The sequence below is a fragment of the Neomonachus schauinslandi genome, chromosome X (assembly GCF_002201575.2).
Source record: "Neomonachus schauinslandi chromosome X, ASM220157v2, whole genome shotgun sequence".
NCBI lineage: Eukaryota > Metazoa > Chordata > Mammalia > Carnivora > Phocidae > Neomonachus > Neomonachus schauinslandi.
Genome location: NC_058419.1, coordinates 36973402 through 36989159, shown reverse-complemented (window position 1 = coordinate 36989159; position 15758 = coordinate 36973402). Strand labels below are relative to the sequence as shown.

General features: G+C 46.5%; 1 protein-coding gene across 1 annotated transcript in view; it reads right to left on the bottom strand.

The window, feature by feature from the left end:
• Positions 1-15514, bottom strand: part of CAPN6 (calpain 6) — a 16313-nt gene extending 799 nt beyond the window's left edge. The window contains exons 1-11 of the mRNA XM_044911806.1: positions 15349-15514; positions 6914-7045; positions 5686-5894; positions 4978-5170; positions 4049-4242; positions 3841-3918; positions 3548-3734; positions 1547-1669; positions 1166-1368; positions 451-572; positions 1-105 (exon numbers count right to left, since the gene is read on the bottom strand). The exon at positions 1-105 is cut by the window's left edge and continues 20 nt beyond it. Of these exons, the coding sequence (XP_044767741.1) occupies positions 1-105; positions 451-572; positions 1166-1368; positions 1547-1669; positions 3548-3734; positions 3841-3918; positions 4049-4242; positions 4978-5170; positions 5686-5894; positions 6914-7045; positions 15349-15513 (1711 nt within the window). The 5' untranslated portion in view covers position 15514. The remainder of the gene's footprint in view (positions 106-450; positions 573-1165; positions 1369-1546; positions 1670-3547; positions 3735-3840; positions 3919-4048; positions 4243-4977; positions 5171-5685; positions 5895-6913; positions 7046-15348) is intronic.
• Positions 15515-15758: the final 244 nt, after the last annotated feature.

Sequence of the window (15758 nt, the reverse complement as noted above, 5' to 3'; positions counted from 1 at the left end):
TGTAGAAAATCGCCTGGGTGTCAAAAATGGCATGAACGGTATTCTTCTGGACGGGAGAACGGACTTCCTCCTTGCCACACTTGATGACCAAATACGGATTTACGGCTGGAACAAAGCGACAGTCGCTTTTAATGGAGTGATTACAGTTCTCATTCTAGAGAGTCGAGAAACTAGTTCACTGGGACTTTTTAGCCTAACACCTGGGTACCAGAATGACCTCGAGCCTTGGATCCCGATTCCCTTTTCTTCTCTAGCCTTTATAAAAAGGAAGAGTATGTAGGCCTTGCCCAAGGAAGTTCACATCCCGTTCTCTGTCCAGGTCAACAGCCATCCTGACTTCCCGAGACTGAAAATACCCCTGGAGAGAACTGTTCGTGACCACCTTTTCTAACCATAGGTGCAAGAAATGAAACTGAAGTTCGCTTTCCCAGACACCTCTGCGGTTCTTACTTTCATTGGCATACTTCTTCTCCAGGCCCTCCGCGCTGTGAACGGTGATCTGGGTCACCACCTTTGGGTAGCCACGAGCCAGGTTCCAGCAGGACATCTTGGGCATGTCCAGAGTCAGTTCCCTGGAACATCAAAAAGAAGACAGGCCACTGATGACAAATGCCCTCTGATGAGGCGATAGGCTTGCCAAGGCAGCCGTTGCTGCTGAAAAGCATGGAATACTGAGTGACCCAACTCGTTCCTCCTCAGACATGGCTTGTATTTTATGAGTCTGTTTTCCTTTCCCCTGGCGTTAAGGCCCAGCAGATAAAGATCAGAGTAGGCAGGGCCGGGGTGAAAAGGCAGCTTTGGTGACCCAGCATTCAGAACATAATAGAGGAGCCGTGAGGAGTCCCAGCTGCTTAAGAGAAGAATAGAGTCAGCCAGAGAATGGAAGAGAAGATATACATGGGAAAGGTTAGGCTACAGGCCTGTTCCCCTGAGATGGCAGCCCAGAGGTCTGAAGCTCAGACCTCTGCTGGGGAATTTTTTGTGGTTACGAAAATAACCATTTTGAGAAATATTTCTACCACTGTCATGTCAGTGAAGTCTGACTTGGACAGGTTGTCCTTTTGCGTGTCTGCATAGGAGGAGCAGGGTCAAGGGAGGGGGGTGGGTTGGGACAGGAGGCAAAGCAGAGACTAGGAGTTTGCTGGACTGGCCGCGGGAGCTGAACCTGAGCTGGACGGGCACTTCGGAGAAGATCCTCAGGAGAAACTCGCTGGTGCGGCCATGTTGGAACATGGTTGGGACAAGCACGTAGTTGCCTTTCTTCAGGTACTTGCTCAGAAACACGGTGCGGGTGTCAATGTAGGTGGATGTCCCAGCACGCTCTTGGATGTAGAGATGGTGGAGGCGGAACTTGCGGTTCATCTCCACCTGAAAATGAGACAGAACGAAATGCCCTGTTCCGCTCAAATCGCAGTGTTCACGTTAGGAGATCCTAGGTCCTCTGCTTTCTTTATCCTTGGACCTATCTTCATTCCCCTCACCCCAGGCCGTCCTAACTGTGACTCTCTTTGCCATTATTCTCTCTGCTGCACATGCCCGTTCTTACCTTGAAGAGCTCAAAGCCAATGATGTAATTGTCAGGTCTTCCCATGCGGCGGTAAGTACGCAGGTCCTTTTGCTGCAGTGACATAATGACCTTGTGCCCATCCTCGGGCACGGTGAAGATGTACTAAGGGAAAGAGGCCACCATGGAGCTTTAGTTAGCACTTCCATTTCAGATGAGCCAGCTCAGATCTCAGAGAAGACAATTACGTTGAGGAGCAGAGACTCTGATCATTTTCTGGGCTTTGCCGCTGACCAGACACCGTGGCCTTGGATAATTCATGGGCTTGCTAAGTGGAGATCATATATTGCTCCTCCCTATGGCATTCGGCATGGATTGAGAGAAAACTTCACGCCTGGGTCTTCGATGCCAAAGAGGGTAAGCTTCTTGGTAAGATCTTGGGTGTATTTTAAATCATCCCTTGCTTTTAAAAGCTGCACACTGAAAAATTCTAGAATCCATAAAGGCAAAAGGCACTTTTGTTTGACTTAGCCTGATACTATAGCATCCCCCTCAGCTAGCCTCCTCTAGCCAGCCCAGATGTGTGGCTTGTGGCGGGGCTGGACCCACTTCCTTGGAGAACTGATGCTTTGCTACCCTCTCTGTTGGGAAGCTGCAGACCTGTGCGTGAGACTCTGAAACATCATCTGAGGGAATCATGGTGCCATTGGGAAGTAAAACTAAAAGGCATCTGATTGGTCTCTCTGTCTCTTGTCTTTCTCTCTCTCTCTCTCTCTCTCTGCTTTTTTCTCTCTTTCCCTTTAGCAAGAAACAGAAAATAAAACCAGAATCATAGGTTTGCAAGGCTCCTAACGTTCAATCTTGTGCAGTTAAGTGTGAAGCCAAAAGCCCATTTCTCCAGCTCGGTCGATGTGCCTGATATTTGAAACACTTCCAGGGTTGTACATGGGGATGATGTGGGGGCGGGGCGGTAATGGGAGCTTTCCTTTCTTTAAGGAAAATTGAGATGAGGGGCGCCTGGGTGGCTCAGTCGGTTAAGCGACTGCCTTCGGCTCAGGTCATGATCTCAGGGTCCTGGGATGGAGCCCCGCATCGGGCTCCCTGCTCGGCGGGAAGCCTGCTTCTGCCTCTCCCACTCCCCCTGCTTGTGTTCCCTCTCTCGCTATCTCTCTCTCTGTCAAATAAATAAAATAAATAAAATCTTAAAAAAAAAAAAAGACAATTAAGATGAAAAAAAAAAGATGGAAAGAATGGGGGGAAAAAGGTATGAGTTAAATAAATCAGCCTACTCATCTTGGCGTCCTTCCAAATGCCTGGCCAATGAGGCCCATGGAAAGAAAAGACATACCGACATAAGGTGACAGTACAGTCAGAATTCTTGCCTCCCGTGGGTTATCTCATCAGCACATTTGGGGGTAAAACTATCAAGATTATTACAGATTCAGGCTTTGGATGTTTGGATTTTTTTGCTTTGGGGCATGCTTGGGCTTGACCCCTAATGGATCATGTGGAAGAACATTGTAATGGAAGACAGATGAGATAGGGTCACTGATCGGGTAGTGCGTCAGATCCTGGGCAAAATGACCTGGTTCTGGGTGAGAGAAGGGAGGCGTCATGATGGCATTCAGAAGATTCACTGCATGAGAAAGAAGATGCACACTGTAAATGCGCACCCAAGAGAACAGATGGGCAGTCAAGAAATGAAAAAGAATTGAGTGTCTGGGAGCAGACCCTGTCTGTCCGATGGGGGACAATCACAAAGAGCCACACCAAGCAATATGGCACCAGGGGAGAGGCAGCCAGAGATGACTCAGATTTAATATTGTTCCCCACATACGTCTCTGCAATAGACACAGTCTGCCATGACTTACAGCGTCTGAGCCAATCCTTAGGCACCTTGGTTGATGAGTATTACACAACAGCTGCAAATTGAAAAACTGATGTCAAAGAAATACTGCAAGGTGAGACCCAAGTTCCTATTGCCTTGAGAAGGTGGAGACAAGATTAGAAAAAAAAACAAAAAAACCCCAAATTGATTCAAACCTGGGGATTCTGCAGGAAGGTATCACGATTGTTATAGCAGCCCCCTGACCGGTTCATCAGGGGATCATCGTCCACAGTCCAGCATCCCACCACCGATTCCAGCTCCTTGCGGCCCAAAATGGGGTTGTTCACGTTGCGGCAGACATTCAGTTCGTGAAAGTTGCGGCAAAAGTCCTCCAGGCTCATCCTGAACAGAAGGAAGGCAGGAAAGAAATGAAGATGGTGCCAAATACCTACAGCGGTAGTGCCACGTGGGAGCCCCGAGGCCCTTAGCACCGAAGACCCCTCCTCACCAGAACTCTCCATCATCAGACATAACAAGCCCCAGGTTCTTGCGGTCGGCCACAGTCAGCTGCTGCCACTCTTCAGAACTGAAGGCAAATGAACGAAGGGAGAAGCCATTAGGTTTACCATTGACTTCCTACAGGAAGCAGGACACCAAAGGACCGGAATGCGTGAGGATTGGGCCTGCTTTATTTCACCTCTGGCTGGGTCACTCACATTTCGCTCCAGGGGCCGCTCCATTCCTGACGTCCCAAGGGGTTCCTCAGGCGAACCATATAGAGCTTCTCAGTACTGAAGACTTCCAGCAGTCTCTCTCCAAGACGGATCTTGCGAATATCAGTCATGGTGTAGGTATGGCCCTTCAGAAGACCCCAGTCAGTTTCAACTTCTTGCTCCTCCTGATTAGGAGACTGAGAGCAAAGAAAGATACATAAGGCCACAAGAATTGAGAGACCCAAGGCCTGGCTCCAACTCTTCCTTGACTGGTTTACCCCAGTATGGTTGAAGCCAGTTCTCCTTAAGCAGATAGAAATTTTATCCAGACACCTGACTTGACACAAAGCAAGTGAAAGAAAGGAAATACAGAATTTAATATAATAACCCACTTAAACAATTCAGATTGAAACTCCCACAGTAGTACACTGATATCAACAGCTTAAAAATTTGGTGGGGCTGGTTTCTTGCGTGAGCAAACTGCTATAACTTCTACCTCCAGGGGCAGAGGCTATTGACACAGGCCGAGAAACTGCATCGGCCCCCAGTGGGATGGTTGGTACAGAAGGATAAAAAGTTAAAGCTCTGGGGCGCCTGGGTGGCTCAGTCGGTTAAGTGTCTGCCTTCCAGCTCGGGTCATGATCCCAGGATCTTGGGATCGAGTCCTGCGTCGGGCTCCCTGCTCAGCGGGGAGTCTGCTTCTCCCTCTGCCCTTCCCCCTGGCTCGTGCTTGCTCGCTCTCTGTCTGAAATAAATAAATTCTGAAAAAATAAAAAAAGTTAAAGCTCAGTGGCCTCTGTTCCAGGACTCAATGTATATTGTTAGTTTTCTGAGCACCATAATGCCTTCTCCTGAATCTCTGGGGGAAGGGTGACATTCCCTACTAATTTTGTAGTGTGAGCAAAGAATGGTTGCTTTTGGTGACAACAAACCTCAATGGAGCAACAGATCAGCCCTCCTTTGGTAAATGTTTTGTAGAGCTCCCCAAATAGCTTGTACTTCTCCTCAACCAGCTCGGTGTATCTTCCCTTCTGCATGTCAACGGTCTCGGCCAGCGTGCCAGTGAAGTCCACGATGATATCAGTGGTGGTCAAACCATCGAGGGCTTCATAACATCCAAGCAGCCTGGGGGCAAATATGCAAGGTTATCTTGGTAAACTAATTTTTCCAGGTGGAGGACGTCTTGTTCCCAAGAATTAGAACAGTCCCCGCCCAGCCAGCCTTTGGCAGCTGGCTTTTCTTGAGGTATGAAATGAGAGATATTATGAGATTATAGCCAGAGATTTCTAGGCTTAGGTTATGTTGAGCAAGGGCAGTCCATGAAGAAGCTCCTTCTCCAGGTAAACATTAGGGAAGGAGAAAAGGTGAAGCCATGATGCCATGTGATCTGCAGATTAGCAGCAGGAAGGGGCACCTACAAGCAGGGAGGGTTTCTAATGGAAACCAGAAGAGCTCATTTCTCTAACATTCAGGATTTCTGAGGGCCAGGCCCAGGCCCAAAGCAATGCCTTGGATCTGACTGCTATGCTACCCCATTTAAACTCAAGGGCTCGGCTGGGAGAGGATGAGCTCCCAAGGACAAATGCGGCCTTCCCTTCCTCGTGTACGCTGACCACTGACGGGTCAACCCCACTCCTTACTTTGCATAAGCTTTTTCCAGTAGAGCATTCCAGAACTCATTCATGGAGGTGGAGAAGGAGAAAACCAGATCTCCATTGATGGTGGGCAGCAAGTCATCGATCACCACCTCAGTCCATTCTCCAAAATGCCAGAAACGGAAGCGAAATATCCCAGCATATTTATCAAGTTTTCGAGGGTCCCATTCCTGTTCCTTATGGTTGGGAATTGTCTGGAAATATAAGAGCAGTCATACAACTGTTATTCACCAGACCACATCCAAATATTGAGTTGCAGTTGACTTCCGGCAAATCTATTCGGCAGTAGGAAGCACACCAAATACATCTGGTTTGGGTCTAGGTTGGGAAGTCCTAGGTTGGGCATTTTTTTCCCACAACTTTTGCTTCCCTAGGTCAGTTTTGCTGAGGATACTATTACCATGCCGGCCCTGAATACACACAGGGTGACTGAGGGGAAGCCAATCAGGAATTAAATTATTTCCCACAGATAATCTACAAAGTCGATCATGAGAAACTGTCTATACAAACATATCCGGTTGCATGTTTAACCATCTAAATAAGGCATTTTAAAAGACAAAATCACTGAAAATACAGACGCCTGCACTTTCGGGCTTTAAAGGTCCATCCTAGAGATTTCATGTAGATTCTATATGGATTTGACTCACACCTTGAACAAAATTATATTGGGGAAATCCTCCTTTTTATATGCAGTTACACATCACTCTTCGAAAATTCTGTTTCTGGAGAAAAATCAAGTCAAATCAAGCCAACACTTCACTGCCTTTGACTTGACCTAAATGCCGAAGAAGTTTTTGTACTCGAGAATTTATTAGAACCTTTTCAAGGAACTATTTCCATTTTTCTTGTCTTTTCTGTTATTCCTATCTGTGATTTCCTGGCCCCTGCTGGCTCTATCTTCCAGTCGGTGCAGAGAACACAAGTATGCAGAGCTACTAGGTCAAAGCACTACAAGTGACAAAAGATCAACTATCGTGTGACAAAGCCAATAGAGTAAAATGTTAATGGTAAGAAATCTAGGTGAGTATATAGGTGTCCCCTGTAAAATTCTTTCAACTTCCTGTATTGGTAAAAAATCCTCATAACTTGTAAAAGATTCTCATAATTCAGGAATTGAACAATCTACAAATCTTAATGACCTGATTTTTCCCAAAATTACTAAGGAAGACAAAAAGGTGGAAACTGAGTGAGGTCTCACAAGAGAGGGGGATACCTTTGTCCAGTGAGATTCCTGAACAGCCAAACAGGAAAACGCAGAGACCATCGGCTTGTGCCCCAGTCTCCCCTGGATCAGCTGGTGGTTGCTGATGTTGCCCACGATCAGACGGGGGTCATCACAGATGTCCTGCAGATACAATAATTGGTTCTAAGGGTGTGGAAAGTGTTTCCCAAGAGTCAGCGTGAGCTGAAGTAGGCAGGACAGAGATCGTGACTAGGACTCCCATAAGTGGGATAAAGGGAAAGTCCAGGGAGTTGGGGGGGGGGGGATTGTGAGGAAAAATACAAAGCAGTCGATCATCTGGCCGCAGAGAAAGGGGTCATGAGGGGAAGTGGCAGGAGAAATGGGAGGAGTGGATGCGATGAGACAGGTTGAGATGGGCTGGTGGGGGTGCTCAGAACTAGCATTGCGGTTTGGAAGAGTTTTCCCTACAGCAGTCAGCTTTGGAAGAGAAATAGAGATTAGCACATTGCATTCCGGTCCTATTGGTCACGAGGAGATTTTCTGAAGCACCTGTGCCTGGAAGGGTAATTGCATTTCAAAAAACAAGGCCCGACGGTGGTGAATGCTTCTCCCTCCCTGGGAAAATGAGTTCGGAGACCTTATACAGAAAGCCCTTTCCCCAACAGAAAGCAAAGGCAACGGCAGCCTCCATGGCAACTAGATTTTTCCCCATCTTTGGATGAATACAGATGGCAGCAGGTGGTAATGGACCCCTCATAGGAGCACTTCAACACGCTCTTTTCCCACAGAGGTTGTTCTAAGGGAAGCCGGACAGAGGTGGGGGACAGTATTTGTTTGAGGCGTATGGGTCTTTCTTCCCCAAACATGTCAACAGCCGTGCCACTCCCACGGCAAGTAGGAAAATGAGACCCAAATAGTACAATGAGGACACAGTGTCTGAGGGCACACTGCGGTTATTTTCAAAGTATAATCGGTGTCTAGGGGAAGGATCCCCAAAGTCTCCCTGGTGGTAGATAGAATAGACTGAATAGCCACGGTGACACTCGAGTTGAAGCCGTAGGGATGACTAGCGTGAGGCAGTTGGACAAGGGAGAGGTACGGAGGCATGATGGGTAGAGAGACAGGCACAGACAAAGGCATTGCCGCATACACAACATCACATAATTGAAGACATGATTGTGTGACTCAGAGAATCAGCACTTGCAGAGTTCAAAGGCAGGAAATACCAACGAAGTCTTGAGTATCTGGAGAAAGCTTCGTGGAGGAGGCCGTTGGCCGGTACCTTGACATTCTGCTTACCCAGCAGAAATAAATCCTAGTCTCAAATGGAAAGAAAATCTAGACATATATCCTTTTAAATTTTATTAAATAGAGACAGCTCTATTTTTCTGGTTCTCAAACCTCTTTTTTTTTTAATGGACATAATTCTCCTTGATGAAGGATCTGGTCTACAGAACGAAACATTCCATATATTCTTTAAAAGCCAAAATCACTTGAGAAAAGAATAAACATTCTAGGCAGGGACAAATCCAAAATAAAGATTAATTGGGTATCCCTCTGCCAAAAGGAGAGGGTTAGGTGGGTTTTCAGTTTGGGATTTTCAGGTCTTTTTTTTTTTTTTAGATGCATACCTAGTGTCTCGACATCACTTTTTTGTCTTAGAAGAAGACTTCTATCTTAATATTTTTTTATGGGCTGGGACTTGCCTGTTTTTTCACTTATTGAGCATAGAGCAGGTGTGTTGGGTGAATTAGGCCCTGATATTCTTTCTCTCCCAATTGTTTCTTTGCCCTTTCTAAGATGAAACTAAACGCAGCTTTTTCTCATGGGCCGGGTGTTACTATTTTATTTGGAGCAAGACATAAAGTTATACAATGATTTCTTGGGTTTCGATGATGCAAATAATAGTTGCCTAGCATGGAAAAACAATAAAGTGAACACTGGTGTATGGAAAAGTGTGCTTTTAGATTATTAAGGCAAATTATTTGCTGGTTTTATGTGAAGTTGTTAGTGGTTGGGGTTACATTACAGTGTCTTGGATTGCCACGAGGCTCTCATTTCACGGCAGGGATCCAGGCTCAGCCAACACTTTTGGCATGCCAGCTTTTATTCAAGACATAAAGGGTCACATAAATGAGCAAATACCTGTAAACAGAACTCAAATTGAGAAACTGGGTAATTATTCTCCTGTAGATCCAAGCTGAATGTGGTCCTTCTGTGAGTGTGTGTGTGTGTGTGTGTAACTGTATGTAATCATGAGAGAATATAAATTTGGGCCCAAAAAATCCCTTATTTTCTATTTCCTCTTGTAAACTGGCCCATGGCCCAGTTTTCCTTCACCACTCTTCATGCATGATGGATGGCCATTTAACAATGGGTTTTAAAACATGATAAATTAAAAGGCCATAGATTGTCAAAGCTGAAAGAAATCTTAGGGACTATTTACTCAACCTCTTTATTTTATAAAGGAGAAAACAGGCTCAGGAAAGGGCAGCAACTTGCCCCTCCCAGCATGCAGGTAGTTAGTAGGAGACCTAGGACTGAAGTTTGAGGTTCTTCAAAAGCACATATAGTTGGGGAAGGTGCTTCATGCCTCTCTGCTTAACACTTGCCTAAAAGCTCTTCATCATTCTGGAAGACTTGCTAAAGTTATATCTCAGCTTTTGGTTCCAAGCTAAATATCACCAATAGGCTTTAAACGCCTCAGTTTCATCCACTCAGTGGGAATCAATCTCTTATGTATGTCAGTGCCGTGATGTGAAACATGGGGGGAAATCTTTATTATGCCACATCCTCTACCTCTTTAAGGAAGTACGAGACTAGAAAGGAGTTAAGGAGGGAGAAAGGGTAAAGGGTAATAAGTCAGTGCAAATCTAACGGCCAAATGGACTTTTTTGGTGACATATTTGAAAATAATGAAATGGCTGTTTATTGATTTTTTCTCTAGTTTTGGACAACGGGGTGTCTTCATGTGGGGAGTAAGGAAGTAAGGCGGGAGAAATTTTTCTGTAACTCAGAGCCAAGATGGAGAGTGCAGATGGGATATTTCAGCCTGAGCTCTGCTGGACTGGTAAGGAATGGAGTTGGGGAGAGGTCACAGCTCACATATTCACATATTTGGGTGGCTTGAGAGAGAAGGGAGATGCTGGGCCCCTAATGGCTCCCAGCTGTGTTGGCACAGTTGCTGTGATCCTTGAACTGGGCTGTTTGTCAAGGCAAAATAATTTCTTAGGGGGGAACACACACAACTAGGAAGTTGGACACCAAGAGTAAAGCCAGGAACAGTCCCCGCATACCCCCATCCCCGAGCCAAAGCCTTCTACAAGCAAAACAGATTCTCCAGGAAATATGTTCTCTTAACTGAGCACTGAGAGTCCTTCCTATTGTCCTCACCTCAGCTCCCTTCGCAGAGACCTCTGGAAGATTGGCGGGGAGGGAGACACACAATTACCAGGCTTGGAGCCCTGTACGTGTCATTCTATGTGGTTTTTGCAACTTTTTTACACAGGCGAAACTGGCGGACAGTAAGCATTGAGGTCCCGGGTCAACAACCTCAAGAACCGCAGTAAAATGAAAGGAGGCCGAGAAAACCAGCAGCCAGAAGAGTGGAGGCATTTTCAAGAGTGCTCCAGTCTTGCAGTACTGAGGGGCTGGGGGCCTGGACACCTACAAGTGAGGCTGGCCCTGCAGTAGATATATTATGACCAAGTCCAGCACCCTAACTAGTCCCAGAAGGCCTCAGGGCTGCCATTCAGGACCCGAGGGCTGTGCCAGTTGGTCCAAGTAGCCATTATCTTATCCTAAGAAACCTGAACCATCTCCAAGCAGGGCCTTCATAGGTGGAGCTAGGCTCAGGGACCAATGTTGGACCAGCCTCTCAAGGAGTTCACTTTACCTGCTGGCGAATTTTCCTTTTGCGGGAAGAGTATGTCATCAGTAAAATAGCCACTTCCTTCCTTAACCCTCCAAGGAAAACTCAGTATGAAGCCTGAGAATTCAGGTCTTAAGCCTAACTTCTACTTCCAGCCTAGACAACCGAGTCACGACATAGTTATCCCATTTGAACCTTCAGACTTTGGCTAGAAGACTCCAGGTATAACTCTCAAACTGCTTTAATTGGGAAGAATTTACATATCCATGCAATGGATTACTGTTCAGCCATGGGAGGGACAAACTGATTACATGCTGCCACATGAATGAGCCTTGAAAATGTTATGCTAAAGCAAAAGAGACCAGTTGCTTTTACTTTTCTGTTCCAAGTGAAATGTTTAGAGCCGGGCGAATCTAGATAGAAAGCCAAAGTAGATTAAGTGAGTCCCTGTGATGGGGGGGCCGGGGTTACTCACCGCAAATGGGTACAGAGGGTCTTACGGGGTGACTGTGACTGTTCTACCATGATGAAGTTTTTGCAACTTTGTGAATTTGCTAAAAATCATTGCCTCCTACTCTTCCAACAGGTGAATTTTATGACCTATAAATTGTACTGTGAGAAAGCTGGTAAAGGGCACAAGTGAAAATAAACAGGATGGGCCCATCCAGCTGGTTTCAATTGTGTCACCAGTGGAAAACATGAGGACTAGTCAGGTTGGGGGACATGATCTCTGGGAACGATAAGAACTTTATGACCAGTCTAGGCCAAAACTATGGCACGGAGATGCCCCATTCAGCGGGGAGCCGGAAACTTCGATTAGCACAGAGAAAAGTGTTTTCCCCTTTACTGTTTCCTCCCAGGCAATCTGTCCCCGAGGCCTGTGTATTCTGCTTCTGATGTCTCCCCTCATCGAACTTTCCCTTCCATTCCTACCACCTTTGGCTTTCATCCAGACCCTCATCACCCTCCTCCCACGCAGGGTAGTGAAATGGCCCCTGGGGAGGGTATTCCTCGTGGAAGGACCTGGGCAAGGGAAATGGTAAGTAGGGCCCGGGCTCAAAACTCGACCAGAGCTGACAGAAGATCTTGCGCAGGTGCCCTCGCTTCCCCCACAGCTGGCTGCACAAATCCCCACGAGGGTTTGCTCCTCTTTAGTCAGGGATTAGATGTGTCTGACTCTAAGACCCTCTTGTAGCTGGGTATGAGTCAGTCAGGAAAAAAGCCAGAGGCGGGTAGGAGAGAAGAGTGGCTGGAGAAGAGATTTTTTTATGGGCATTTGGCCAGCCAGATTTCAGCCCTAAAAATTGTACCTGAAGCCTTACGATCACGCGGTCAGTCAGTATAAATCGGCATAGCTTAGAATTTACTAAGACTGTATATGAGGAAGCCCCGGGAGGACAGGAAAGTTCAGGAACACATGTCTCGAGCCATATACCAGTGTATCCAGGAAGGTTGGCCTGCGGTGGACCACTGGAGGAGTTAAGGAGAAGGATTTTTCTCCGGAGGGTATGGGCAGATGAGCCGGCCCTGAATAACTGCAAAACATTCCCATAATCCCTGCCTATCTAAAGTGGCTCCTTAGGATACAGCATGGGAGGGGCAATTGGGAAGAAGGGGACACTTAATCCTGCCCTAGGATACTGGGGGCTTAACTGAAGTTGTTTGGTTCAACTAGCCCTGGGGTTTACGGGCATGAAGGCTTATAAAGGCAGAAGCTTCTGAACATGGGAAAGGAAAGAAACAGAGAATATCAGGTTAATCATGCTTCTTCCATTTTAGAGACTTCAGAAAACAGCCCTGGTTGAGGATGAGGCTGTGTGGCATGCCAAGGGACAAGATGTCTGCAAGCTTCCCTACAAACCGGGATCTCAACCTTGCCAATGAAGCGGGTGAGGCCAACGACCCATCTGGTCTCCCTGAGCCAATTCAGAGAGGCCCAGGGCTGTGTCTTGGCTTTCCTGATGGGAGGCCAGAGAACTTTGACGTGGTTCTTGACCACAGGCTTGGCCTCCACTCTGGCTGGAAAGGAATCCAGAGCTTTTTGAGGAGACTCAGATGGTGGTCCAGAACCTCATTTTCCCCTCCTTCCCACAAGAGGCCCCTTCCCCAACCACTACAATCTATGCTGATCTCCCCCTTCTTCAAAGCCCTACAGGATTTACTGTCTGTGTGCCTGAAGATAGCATTTCTTGTATCAGGCATTCATTTATTATTTAACTCGTTGATGGCTCAATATCCATCTCTCCCACTAGAATGGGAGTGCATCACCCCAGGCTGTGTCTGTAAATTGCACAGAGGCTGCACAGAGTAGGTGCTCAATAAATGCTTCTCAAGACTCTCCCTTTGGGCTTAAGACTAAGCTCACAGGGTGCTCTCAAAAGGGAGGGTATGGATCATTTAATGGATGTACAGAATCGACCCAGGGAGGAGGAAGGTGGGAATTGACTGGTGGGAAGCTACCAATTTTAGCAAAAGAAGAGACCCAAAGAGCTCCGTTTCTCTGAAACAGCAGCATGGCGGCGTGAAAACCAACGTGGGCTTTGGAGTCAAGCCTGGTTTCAAATCCCAGGGTGTCCGCCTTCGGACCCCGGGTAAATTCTTACCTTCTCTCTGAGATCCACTTTCGTCATCAATAAAACGGACGTAGTAATATTTACCTTTAGTTTTCAAACCGGAAAAAAAGAATCGCGTCAGAGAAATGTATACGATACCTACCTTGCTGAGCCATGGCAAATGAAGATGAAATGAAAAAAAATGTACAGAAAACTCTAAACACAGTCTCTAGGCCCATGGTAGGCATGGCATAAATGCTGATTCCTTTTCCTACCCACCCCAATTCACCCTCTCTTTCTGATATCCCCTCACCCTGGAAAGGGTATTGCTTGCTTCAGAGGCAAGATGGACTCTTGCCATGGTTATTAAGTTTTTTCCTTCCCTGCTAATCCATCTAGGATTCAGTCCACAGAATTTGGAAGAAGAAGGCAAAGGACAAAGGACTGAGCCAAGAGAGAGGAGGGAGCATGTGTCTCAAGACCCAGCCAGTACAAGAAGCATTGTCAGCTTGATTCACATCTGGGAAATGGCTTCGTGTTGGCTTACGACTTTGCCGCCCATTGGGTCTCCTCCTATCTCCTCCAGGACCTCTCCCTCATCAATCATTCCTTCTCTCTCCTGTGTCTTCAACCTCTTCTTCTTTACTGTTTACTCTTTGGCCTAGAAATACATTCAAGTCTGTCCTATTTTAAAAAGATATCCCCTCCCCCCGACAGAAAACCTTCCTCAATTTCCTGCCTCCTTTTCAGCTATTTCTGCCCCATGGATGTCCTGTCTTTCTGATCCGGGCATCAGAAAAGAGTGGTGCCCCTCATTATCATCATCCATTCATAAGAGTGGCACTCAGACAAGATATCTTTATTTTCTTCGTGCATTTCTGCAAAAACAAAACAAAACAAAACAGAACTTACCCCTCTGCATACCGAATTAGTGGCTAGTGAATTCTGCTCACGTTTCCCAGATTTTTATTGCAGGTCAGTGATCTGAGGGGATGTCAACAACTGGAGGCGCAGAAAGTCAGGAGGAGTGTCATCTTCCTTCCGATGGAAAGGACTTCTCCAAGTCTCATACTCTCAATGGCTATCATACTTTGCGGGCAAACACTGAGACCAGTCCTTCCAGTCACATAGGAAACACAAGAGCCTTGAAGGGACCAATGTATCCTGGCACCACCTGGTGGCAACCTACAGCAACTGCAACGGCTCTCGTGAGAAGTCCGTGAAGGAATGTAATTGCAACTAAAAAGTTGCAACTGAAAAGCCTGCTGGCTGAGGAAAGCCAACCTTAAGCTGTTAAAGGAGGTGGTTGCATAATATGGCACAAAAGGATACATCAGCACATGGGATCAGAAGGCCTTCAGGATATTGTGAGGGTCCAAGAATGTGCATGTCCTAACAGCCCTCTGTGGCTTATGTCCCTGGTCACCCACTTTGGGAAGGAGCTCGGGTATAATATCCTTCTTCCAGTTATACCCTTTAGAGAAGGCAAGGTTGCCTGCCATTTATTCTCCAGATTCCACCATCCTATCATTTTATACACTGAGCTCCCTCTCATGCAGGGCTGGTGAAGAGGTTCTGAGACTTGGTTTAGAGACACAATATACAGCTGTTCTGCCGAGAACCATAATAACTAGTGATAGGTCTGAAAGAGCTACACTCCTACTTAGATCCCACTGGGCTAATGGCGAGGGGATCCAGGTGATGGTATCCAAAGAGTAACAAAGAAATCTCTCCCTCTCCCCCCCCAGAACTCCATCTTGTCCTTGTAGAGTTCATTTCATTTATGCTCATTACATCAGGAGTTTTGTTGTTCTTCTTTTAAAATTGCTATCTGACCAAATATGACTGAAATTCAAGATTCCTCAAGCTAGAGTCAGAAGCACAGATCCATAACACTTGCCACATTAAAGCTGTCTCCTAAATTGCTTTGCGCGTGGTAGGCTGTGTTGAGAGAAACCGTGGACCAGGCAGAGTTATGATGCAAGAGATTGAGAAGGAGACAGAAAGTAAAAAGCAAACGAACAAACAAAAGACAAAGTTACCTGGGGACGTTTCCACACCACCTTCCCGGGAAGCAGCCGGTTGTAGAAAAGCGAATCATTCTCAGGCAGAAAGGTCGGATCACAGAACAGTCGGCCATCTTTGATGCATTCCTGCTTCAGTTCCTGGTACTTCTGGTTTTTGAAGAGCTTCAGAGGAGGACCCATACTGCCGAACTATGTCTAGAATGAGAAAAATTGTGGTCACTGGAGGAAGAAGTTCTGAAGTATTTTGAAGATTACCTGAAATTAGACAAACGGTAGTCATCCCAGTGACTTTATTCCTGGAACTAGGCACATGGAGCTTGGCTTTAAAAGAAAAGTGAAGATTTTCAGGGAAAGTAGGGTCCAGGCTCTGCAACCGATTAGCTCAGCATGGGGCTTTGCCTAGGGTGCCTAAAACATTTGGGGGC